Here is an 11767-nt window from a genome sequence, read left to right as displayed (position 1 = left end):
CTTGTGCTGGGGTTTGTTTGGTCAAAAAGGAGAAGAGGGCCTTTTTTTTTTTTCCAGAATTATATATATATAAATATAAACAATAAAGAACAATACAAGACAAGCACGTAATCTAGATTCTATATCCTTTCATGGATTGGCTTTAGATCAATTCAAAGTCCTTAGGCTAATGAGTCGAAATCTACAATTAAAGAATTTGAACAATAGTAGGATAACATGACAAAATGAGGGAAGACATCCAAAGAAACGAGGTTTACTAATCAAGGATTTTTTTCTATGCTTGTCTGCTTGGCCATCGATCAGTCGTCCCCGCCGATGATGGCGAGAAGATATAAGAACAAGTTAATTATGTCGAGGTAAAGGCACATAGCAGCGTCGATGTACTGGTCGTAACTAAACCTCTTGATCAGATTATCGGTGTCATATATGATAAAGCCAGAGAAAACCAAAGCTCCCACGCATCCAATCACCTGCTCCCCTAATCTCCCCATGGGAAACACAATCTGTTTGTTATCCGATACAGCAAATTAAATTCGATTTAGTACAAGGTATCAATATAGACACACACGGTTTGCATGCATCATTATTATCAGATAGGCACTTTAAGAAACGAACAAGACAAACCAAGGATGGTAAATTCGATTCCAACATCGATCAGACTCATAGGCAGCTGGATGCATGAATTTTCCACCAAAGATATAAACGTTGGACAAACAAATCAAGAAAATGCAAACTAGTACTATATAATGAATGGTATTTCTACTTCAGGGAAAGAAATTTCGCACCTAAAACGCTAAAAACGGATTCTTTTTCAATCATATGATCATGATGGATATAGTTATCAAAAGAATTTAGATACAAAAGGAAGGTGAAAATGAACAAACATACCCGTAAAAGTCCGAAAGCAAATAATAACAAGAGAGCGCAGAGTAAGAAGGGTCCCAAGAAACTAAAATCGCAGCCTCGTTTAGCCGCGACAAATGTGAAAATAGTGAGAGCAATAGTGACGAGGAGTGTTAGACCAGCAGCTATCAGCACAGCTTCACCTGTCCATGAATTACAATTTATAAGCATTGAAATATAACACTTAATGCAAATTTTCCCATTATGATCACACAAAATCAACAAATCTCCACAACATATTTTTGGGTTTTAGATACTGTTTCCTAATGATTCTTCATAATTTTTTGATTTTGTTTGTCAGACCGACAAGAAAGGAGTAGAAGGATTCAACTGTCTAATGGGAGATGAATACGAACATTACCTTTCTTCTGAGTGCAAACAGCACCGATCATTAAGGACATAGCAATGGTGAAGAGAAACAAAATGACATAGTTCCATGGATGTCGTTTGCTGAAACAAAACATCATCATGCACACTGCATTCAATTCAAGAAAATCATCAATAACTTCTTGTTTTTTTGTTTGTTTCTAACATTATAAATCAAGCAAATTATAATTAATTTGTGACGTGAATCTCGATTAACACTATCAAGAGTATTAAAATATTAATTTAATTCCCATAATCGCACCCATGCATACGTTTCATGAAAATGGTTTATTCAGAAAATACCAATTATTATAAACATTCAAATCTTTGTGCCTCCATATTTCTTGGAAATAATCAGGAATGATTTGTATATTGTTTGAAAAATTCTAATACATGCCAATGTTCATGAAATAATTTTTTTAAAGATTTGACTCACAAACGAAGGTAAGAACCATGGCCGCGATCATGACGTAAAGCCCGTTCGGAGTTCTCATAAATTCTCGAACCGGATGAACCATAAACATGGCAATAGCGACCCCGAAAGTCAGAAGTAACTGCACGCACAGGATGGAATAAACTTTGCGGATGAAACCCCATCGCATCTGCGGATCCTCTACCATGCCCGGGTACAATTGCCCGGCGTTCCCCAATTCGACGTCTCTTTTCCCATAAAATGTTGCCATTCTTTCAACCCTTTTTCTCCAACTTTTCAGATATATTGTATTTCTGGGTTTAATTTCTTTCTCCAAGTTTTTGGATTTTCTTGATGATAATGCGTGAATCAACCCTGAAAAACGAAAAGGGTTGATATGTTGTTGGTTAGATTGAAACTAGGAATCTAAAAATTTTGTGAAATTAATGGAAGATGGCAGGAAAACGAGTTTTGATTCCGAAAGTCTAGGGATTTTACGTGTGAATATTGATTGATATGGAAACAAATATCAGATCGTTTTTTTTTTTTAATAAAATAAAATTTGGTATCTATGATTCTGTATTGTTTTGTCTATTCTATATTTTGAGAGAGAATTTAGAGCGATTAAATTTTGACCATTTTCAGATTGTTTCACTTCATAGACAAGGGATATAAAACATTAGGCATGTTACTAGGCTTCACTGCTTATTCAGCATCGGATTAAACCAGTTCCGGATTGGAGGGTGATGAAACCGAAGTAATCTTATTTGATATCGTATTCTGGATTTATGTAAAAACTTGTGTGAGACGGTCTCACATGTCGTATTTTGTGAGTCTGATCTTTTATTTGAGTCATCCATGAAAAATATTACTTTTCATACTAAAAGCATTACCTTTTATTGTGAGTATCGGTGGGGTTGACCCATCTCACAGAAAAATATTCGTGAGACCGTCTCACAAGAGACCTATTCTTGGATTTAATGGATTGAAACTGTAGCCAATCCAAAACTGAAATCGAATTAAGCTGGATTGAAATCAGATTGAGAACAAATCAATATCTATTTTTTTTTAAAACGTTATGTATCTAAATAAATTAGATATAAATTTCATGTCAATTCTTAATTTTTTTAATAATTATCTATCTGTTGTGCCTAAAATATAATCCAAGAAGCCCACAAGATTTACCAAAGCCCAACAACAACCCAAAAGATGCTAAGCCCACAAGAGTTGCAGGCAGTTGGTCCAAGAAAAGCACGATGCGGGAATTTGAGCCACGACCCAACGTGAATGATCGTGGAATGTGGTTGAAACTCCCCATGGAGTGTAACAAAAACAGAAGGAATAATCAGAAAAAGGCCCCGACAAAATCAACACAACAAATCTACAGTAAAGCTCAGCAGAATTCCTCTCGATAGTTCATCTTTTTCCAATTTCCAGTATTTTAGTTCCTTGAGATTTTTACATATTCCTTCAAATTTCTTGTGATAATTTCGTTCAAATTCATAACAGCGTAATTAAATTTGATGTTGTTCATGGATTCCTCCTGTAATTTTGTCTTATTCCTCATTTTGTGTTTGCGTTTTTGAGCCATTTCGAAGGAGTTTTACGACCGAATCGAGACTCGCAACGCTTGGTAAACGGAGTCAGATTATTTCATAAATTCGGCACGCTCACATGCCTGGCACGCCCGCAATTTTCGTGACAAACAAGTTGGCACGCCCAGTGGGACACAATGCCTCCAAAGCGTACTGAGAAGAGTGAAGGAATTCTTCCATCACTGGGGAAAGCTCGTCGCTTACAAGAAGAGTTTCAGGAAACTGATGCAGAAGGAAGAACGGTTGAAAGGCTCGTACACCAGTTCGAGGAAGAGACTATGAAGGAAGGAATTGCTGTTTCTAGTGGTGATGGGTCTTCGCCGAACTTCATGTTGGTCATGGAGAAAAATATCCGCAGCGATCTCAAGGAAATGTCTCAAACTTTCGCTACTGTCATGATGGAATTTGTGGCAGAAATGAAGGAATAGAGAAAGTCTGCAAAAGGCGAAGTTGTTATACCAGAGAGTGATAAACTTCAAGAGAAGGACGTCAAGCTGCTGAAAGATCAAGGCCGAGGATCAGGAGTTTCTCAGGCAGGTGAAAGTCGCCGCTTGGGGGAAGCACGAATTCCTGAATCTGCAAGGGAAGGGAGATACACTCCTCCGCACAAAAGGGATGAGGAGTTGGGGTTGAAATTCCAAAACTGCAGCAACAGTAAACAAATGGCTGGTAACGTGTTCTCTGTGACATCTCCTAACTTACATCCAGGGATGTATGTTGATGGGGGAATGCGTGGATATTCAGCGCCAGGTTTGGGGAATAACACTCAAGGGACAATCTATCCTCCTCACCAGTTAAGACAAACTCCAACGTTGGATTTTGAGATGGTACGTGATGTGATTCAAGAGTTGTATGGCCCAGGAGTGAGGCCAATCAACCGACCAGAATTCCATAAACCGTATCCTGATGTTGTGGATCGTGACAACCCTTATCCAAAAGGATACCGCATTCCAGACTTCACGTTATAATCCGGGGAAAACGGTCAATCCAGCGTGGAACATGTGGCCAGGTTTACAATTCAGTGTGGGGAATTGGCAAATTTGGAGAACTTTTCTCATTACAAGTTACGTTTGTTCCCCAATTCCCTGACCAGTACTGCTTTCACATGGTATGCAACACTACCTCGAAACTATATTATGACTTGGCACGATATGGAACGTCAATTCCATACACAATTCTTCCGGACAGTACCTGAGATTAGTATAGCGGAATTGTCAAGGGTGGTCCACAAACCGGGAGAATCTGCCGATGATTTCATTTGTAAGTTCAAGAAGTGAGAAGCAGATGCCGAGTTTTTCTCCCTGAATCAGAATACGTGAAGATGGCACAGCGAGGACTCGATTTTGAACTTAGAAAGAAGTTCCAAGGGATGGAATTCCGTGATTTTTATGAACTTGCTACAAAAGTGTCAAAGTATGAGGAATTGTTACTAGAAGAGAGTCATAAAAGAAAGTCTACAGTGGGCTCTTATTTCCAGGAAGTGGAGGAAGTTGCACTGGCAGAAGTAGAAAATTCCGGATCACGCAGTGTCCTTTTATTGAAGCGCAAGAGTGAAAAACTTTCCAAGAAAAACATTCCTCCAGTGCAAACTCCTTATACTTTCGATGCATCAAAGACGGAGGAAATCTTCGATCACTTAGTGAAGGAAAAGTTCATAACATTCTCCCCAGATCACAAGCTACCCACGAAGGAGGAGTTGAAAGGAAGAGATTACTGTAAGTATCATAATTCCTTCAACCATAATACTAATGCTTGTTGGGCGTTCAAGAATGTCTTCTAGGAAAGAATCAACAAGGGAGTCCTGAAATTTCCCAAGAAAAAGGAAGCGATGATAGTGGATGAAGATCCTTTTTCCCTGGTAGCCAATGTGAACATGGGTGGTACTGACTTGCGTTTCTTGATCAATGAGAGGAGAAGGAACGGGTACGGGGACAGGTCCATCAAACAAAGATTTACCATAAAGAAGTGTTGGGTACCTCAAAAAATGATATTTGAAGTCAAGGAGAAGAAGACAGAAGCTGTTCATGAAAAAGTCCACTATTACAGTGGAGGCGGTCTGCATTATACTGAGAGGAATATGAGGTATGACAGAGAATCCATGGCCAAAAGGCCACGGAACCAGTACCTCAGAAGGGGCCCACATCCTTGGTCGATGAATGGCGAGAGGAAAGCTGACCGACAGTTATTTCAGAAGACAAGACAGAGGCCATCCTTTCTGGATACTGATAAAAAATATGAGAGGAAGTCCCTCTTTGTTGTTCCTCTTATAGCAATTCCCGACGGCGTATGGAGGCGAGTAGAACATCCAAAGTTTCCAAAAACCTCTTTCTCGGACACAAAAACGCCGTTTGTTGAGAGAAAAAGCTGCTGAGCGCAGGTCCAAGATGGAAGAACTAGGTAAAGAGAAGAAAAAATTTGTAAGGAGGGCCACTGAAGATTATGGCGAGGAAGATGACGACTTGTTATCAGAAGAGGACAGTGAACCAGTCAAGAAGGCTACTTTCAAGGTGGGACAGATCCTCGTCTCATTTGAGTGTGCCACTGGCTCGTTAATGTTGCCAGAGGAGTTTAAATGCAAAAGGACGTGTGAAACCGATGTCTTTACTGGAAATCAAAATGGTGCAGAATCCGTTCAATATGATATGGTGAGTGAAAGCGTCGGTGTTCTTGTCGATGAAAAGAAAAGAGTGTTGATGAAACGACCCACCAACGAAATGACAAAACATATCAAACCACTCTACATTGTAGCACATGTGAATGGAAAGTCGTTGTCTAGAGTATTGATAGATAATGGGTCAGCTGTGAATATTCTACCCTACAGAAACCTTCAGAATTTGGGGAAGAATGTGGAAGACTTAATTCCTACCGAAGTCTCCGTGGCAGCTTTTACTGTGGAGTCTACAAAAACCTTGGGAGTGTTGCCAGCAAACGTCACTGTAGGGTCCCGATCTTCGTTGTCAGCATTTTTCGTGGTAAATTCCAGTGCTAGCTTCCACGCTTTGTTAGGAAGGGATTGGATTCATTCCAATCATTGTGTACCATCATCCATGCACCAGTTATTGTTGATGTGGAAAGGGGATGAAGTGGAAGTGGTACAGGCCGATTTGCAGCTGTATCAATCTAATTCCAACGCAGTTGAGGCTAGATATTATGATGGGGCCTTCGGACCTATCATAATTCATGATTACAAGGTGAATGGACAGCAAGGAGCAGTCTACATGGACACCAAGAAAGTAAGGGAAGCAGTTGAAAAAATTCTCAAACCAAGTGCCATGGTCTCTCCTAGACCAATGGTTCGACCTATTATCGAGGAGGTCGATGATTAAATTCACTAAAGAAGAGATGGAAGTCGCTGCAACTTCCGAGTGGAAAGCCAAAACGCAGCAGCTGGTGAACAAAGTGCAGCCTCAGGAGTTGTGGGATATCGATGGGGCTGGAGCTATATTTGAGGAGGAATATGGAGTTAGCAAGGAAGTAGAGTTACAAATGGAGGATTTAATTTTATCTCCGGCTCAGATGAAAGATCGACAGCCGGAGACAGATGTTTTATAAAGATGGAATAGATGAGAAGTATTGTACAAAGTAGGCTGAATTGTTACTTTGGCTAATTTTGAGATATTGACTCGTAGAAAGTTTCTGTAATATGCGAGGAATAGGCTTTTAAGCCATTCCCCGCTGAACTTGTTTGCAAATAGTGATGGAGCATTGTGAATAAATAAAATCATTGCTAATGAAATCCGATGTAGTTGATGTATTTTGAGAGGAATATTTGTTGTGTTGGTTGGCCAAATTGATGAAAAAGTGAAGTTCGTTTATGGCATATCTCGAAACCTTGGGGAGTATTGTTAGAAAAATATTGTTTAACAGTTGGTTGGTAACAAGCAGTGTTGACCTGCCATGTTTGCATCAATGTTAAAGAAAACAGGCTTTTTGCCGTTTGTTTAGTTTTAGAAAATTTTGGCAGAGTTTCCCTTGTAAATGTGAAATGCCAAAATCCAAATGGATGAAAACAAATCTCAAGCAGCATGTATATGGTAATAACAACATGTTTCCCAAATAAAGTTTGGCTTTCGAGCCACTTTCCAGAGTTACAAATCAGAAGGACATCCGCCAAATTATGGCAAACAAAAAGAGACAGCAGAAATCAGAATAAAAATGAGAATCATCTCGAGTCTGTGCAAAGGTAATAACAACAAAAGCTCAAGGAATATCCAATCTGAGCAAATCCCTCCCATTTGGAATGACAATGTGTTCGAACTTGTTCAGCCTCCTTCAGTGTGTATTCCCATTGTTGGTCTTGAAGCTTCCAAGCTGCTTCAATGGTTCTGAACACGTGGACCTAGAATCTTGGAAAGCTGAAATAGGGGAATGACTGTAGGAAAATCAAGACTTGGATTGATACCATGTTGGAATCTTCAGCAGAATTAGGGACAAAGATGGTCTTAGCAGCCAAAGGAATATCAGAGTTGGCTCGATGGATTTGCGCTAGGAGACGGAGGATCACTAACCATTCCTGCAAGTAAAGAAAAATAAATCAATACACTTGTGTAAAGTGGCCAAGAGATCATCCTCAGTTGACAACCAAGTAATGGCTTTTGAACAAGTGACATCAAACAAACAAGATATTGGTTCTCTTTGAAGTGAAATCGAGATCAAGGCAAGTAGATTCCTTGTATACTTGAATGAAGGTACATGAAAATAAATGCAGACAAGTTCTCTAGACAACAACAAAAAGCATAAGGCGCAATGATCACATAGAATGGCCAACAAAGATCGTGGAAGATCGAAAGCTCAGACAATGTATCAAACACCTTGAGTGCATGATCAAGAAAGCAGGTGAAGTCCTAAAGCATTTGTGTCATGAAGAAATAGAAAAAATGTAGAAATCTACATGCTCTTTTGAGATGAAATGGCTTAATGCAAAGGAGTTTGAGGGTGGAAATTTACTTGAAAGTTGAATGGTGTCCACGTGACTCCACGATCCGGTGGCAAATATCGAATAATTGATAACTGGGAAGTGAGAACACGATGAGGGAATCAAAGTTTGTTTATGTGAAGGTCAAATTTTGAGGATTGATGTGGGTTTGGGCTTGTCTATTTGAAGGGAGAATGAAAGGAGTATAAAATAAGAATTTTACGTTAGGGATTGTTATTAGAGAATTCTGAAGGATGCTGTGATATAGAATGTGGTCTTCATATCAAGTTTTGAATATGGGTCCCAAGTTTTGAATATGGGCCAAAGTGGGCTAAACATATAATTAGCCAAATTGGCACATTGGCCAAATTGGCTACATGGGACAATTGTTGTGCCTAAAATATAATCCAAGAAGCCCACCAGATTTACCAAAGCCCAACAACAACCCAACAGATGTTAAGCCCACAAGAGTTGCAGGTAGTTGGTCCAAGAAAAGCACGATGCAGGAAGTTGAGCCACGAGCCAACGCGAATGATCGTGGAATGTGGTTGAAACTCCCCACGGAGTGTAACAAAAACAGAAGGAATAATCAGAAAAAGGCCCCGACAAAATCAACACAACAAATCTACAGTAAAGCTCAGCAGAATTCCTCTCGATAGTTCATCTTTTTCCAATTTCCAGTATTTTAGTTCCTTGAGATTTTTACATATTCCTTCAAATTTCTTGTGATAATGTTGTTCAAATTCATAACAGCGCAATTAAATTTGATATTGTTCATGGATTCCTCCTGTAATTTTGTCTTATTCCTCATTTTGTGTTTGCGTTTTTTAGCCATTTCGAAGGAGTTAGAACTTACGATCGAATTGAGACTCGCAACGCTTGGTAAACGGAGTCAGATTATTTCATAAATTCGGCACGATCACGTGCCTGGCACGCCCGCAATTTTCGTGACAAACACTATCATATACACATAAATATAGTGTACATGCTATCTAATATAGTTGTATGAAACTGATTTGGACAATTCACTATTGATGTTGTATTTGATTCAACCCTGAACCAATATTGAACCGAATTAAATCGGATAGAATTCAAATCGGTTCCGGGTTGAGATTATATATAATATAAATATTTTAAAAAGTAATTTCCTTTGATGAATATAAATAATATAACTAATTTTTTTTGGCTGGGCGAGGATCTGACACGCAACCCAAACGGATCGCCAAAATCATAATCCCGCTCATCTTTTGTTAGAGTAAATATCTTATGAGACGGTCTCGCGAATTTTTATCTGTGAGACGGGTCAACACTACCGATATTCATAATAAAAAGTAATACTCTTAGCATATAAAAAGTAATAGTTTTTCATGGATGACCCAAATAAGAGACCCGTCTCACAAAATATGACCCGTAAGACCGTTTCACACAAATTTTTACCTTTTTATAATGGCTGGTTAGATTGGCCCGACGAGCCAAACCCAACAGCTCTAGGCCTATACCATAATTCACAAATCTTTTTAAAGTTTATGAATACATAATCCTCTATTTTTTTTAGCATTTATAAATCCCAAAATCCTAAATCTTAAGCGTTTTTTTTTTAATTTCTGTTGTAAATATATTTGTAAAAAATAAAGTTGGGAAAAAGCATTATGAACATATAACCCGTTAAACTTCAAAATGAGATGGCCTTAGTTTAAACTTAAAATGTGAAGCATTGTGAATATCTAACCCATAGGACGGGCTGAGTTTAAAGAGACGAGGTTGTGACCTTCTACTCCTTTTAATTTTTTCGTTTTTACTTATATTATTTTTTTCAACATTATAAAAAAAACTTGGGTTGTGAGTCTCGACTCTTCAAAAATTATTTTCGATTTTACCGAGAAATAAGGGTTGTGAGCCTTCAACTCTTGAATGATTTTTTTCTAACTTATGGGAATTAATTATGGAGGAGCCGGGGTTGTGAACTCCGATCCTGTAATTATTTTTTCGATTTTTTAAAAAGAGTCGTGATTGTGAGCCTCGAGCCATAGATAATATTTTTCGATTTTATTGAGGAGGTGGGGTTGTGAACATCAGTCAATCAATTATTTTTTTCGATTGTATTACAAGTAAGACAATATAAAAAGATACAGGTTTTGAGCCCCGGTCCCTCAATAATTATTTTCGATTTTATTGAGGAATCAGAGTTGTGTGCCTGCGCCCATCAATAATTTTTTTCAATTTTATTAAGAGAAAACTCCATTCTTTCAATTTTTTTTTTTTTTTGATTTTATAAAAAGATCCGAGGTTGTGAGCCCCGATCTTTCAAATATTTTTTTCGACTTTATAAAAAGAACCGCCGTTGTGAGTCTCGACCTCTCAATAATCTTTTACTTTTGTGTTTCCGAGCCAAAGTTCGAGCACAAGAAAGTCGCAATATATACTTTATTCGATACAAACTCTTTTTTTTTGGAAGATCCGCTATAATAATGAGAAATTTTTCTACATATACGCCCAAATTTTATTGATGAGTCCGGGTTGTGAACCTCGATCCTCTATTTATTATTATTATTTTTAATTTTTACAAAGAGCCTGAGTTGTGAGTCTCGAGCTCTCAATAATTTTTTCGATTTTATGGAGGACTTAAGGTTGGGAACCCCGATTGTAATGCCTGAGAATTAATCACTGTTAATCAAGGATTATTGACTTATAATTTAACGTGATTACAAAACAGCCAACTGAGACACGATTTAAGAGAATGTACAGCTATTTATTTTGAATTTCAGCATGTGTTGCCGAAGCAACACCGCACATGCGCTCAGGAATATGCCGCACCCGCGGTGCAATTCCAGTAGGGTAGCAATTTTTGAAAAACTGAGACCGCACCCGCGGTGAGAACAAGACCGCACCCGCGGTGCAGGACATCATAGAATCGAAGTCAGATTGATATTTTAGAATTATAATATTGTCAGAATTGAATGGAACTCATATATGTTGTTCTTGACATATTAGACATCAAAGAATCGAAGTCAGATTAAGAAACGGACTGATTATGGAATTGTTATGAATTTTTAGGGTATATTGATTTATACCGGACATATTTGATTTACGGTTGAATTACGGATTGTATTGGATATGGGTTATGGATTGTAACTGTGATTTGAGAATGTGGTATTGACGGGGATATTGAAATTGTACCGTTATGCCGTTGATTTTGAATTAAATCAAGATTGATCAGATTGTTATTGATTTGAAAGGTATATTGACATGAGATTATTGATATTGTCATTGCCAGACAGACTGTGAATTCAGGACTTCGACTGAACCGGAATCGGCGAAAGAAAGGTATAAGTCAATGTGGTATTGGGAGATCGACTTGAGTCGGTTAGACTTGAGTTTCCTTAAATCACATACTTTACTTTATTGCATTGATATTGCATTGATTTGATTGATATACTTGTTCTCTTGATTATAGATAGCAGGTATTAGACGAGTAGTCTTATGACAGAAGTGCCTGATAGTGGTGGGATCACCACGGGCACATTGCACGATGTCATGAGATATTGTGTTGGCGGAAGTGCCATAGTCTGCTACTGG

At 38.3% G+C, this 11767-nt stretch overlaps 1 protein-coding gene across 1 annotated transcript; it reads right to left on the bottom strand.

Moving 5' to 3' along the window:
- Window positions 1–102: 102 nt before the first annotated feature.
- LOC140833364 (protein LIFEGUARD 4-like) lies at window positions 103–2141 on the bottom strand. The gene is made up of 4 exons (XM_073197726.1): window positions 1706–2141; window positions 1265–1378; window positions 889–1046; window positions 103–503 (listed from the first exon to the last, which is right to left on the bottom strand). Exons 1-4 carry the CDS (start codon window positions 1950–1952, stop codon window positions 300–302), a joined length of 723 nt encoding a protein of 240 aa, XP_073053827.1. The 5' UTR covers window positions 1953–2141; the 3' UTR covers window positions 103–299.
- Window positions 2142–11767: the final 9626 nt, after the last annotated feature.

This window comes from Primulina eburnea, chromosome 6 (genome assembly GCF_022965805.1).
Source record: "Primulina eburnea isolate SZY01 chromosome 6, ASM2296580v1, whole genome shotgun sequence".
Lineage (NCBI taxonomy): Eukaryota > Viridiplantae > Streptophyta > Magnoliopsida > Lamiales > Gesneriaceae > Primulina > Primulina eburnea.
This window is presented reverse-complemented; position numbering and strand designations above follow the sequence as displayed.

Bases quoted from the DNA above. Each gene is read 5' to 3' on its own strand.
- LOC140833364 (XM_073197726.1), bottom strand. From the start codon at position 1,952: ATGGCAACATTTTATGGGAAAAGAGACGTCGAATTGGGGAACGCCGGG. The intron at 1,047-1,264 runs GTAATGTTCGTA...ATTCATGGACAG, and splicing joins TGTTTGCACTCAGAAGAAAG to GTGAAGCTGTGCTGATAGCT. The intron at 504-888 runs GTATGTTTGTTC...GATAACAAACAG, and splicing joins TTGCTTTCGGACTTTTACGG to ATTGTGTTTCCCATGGGGAG.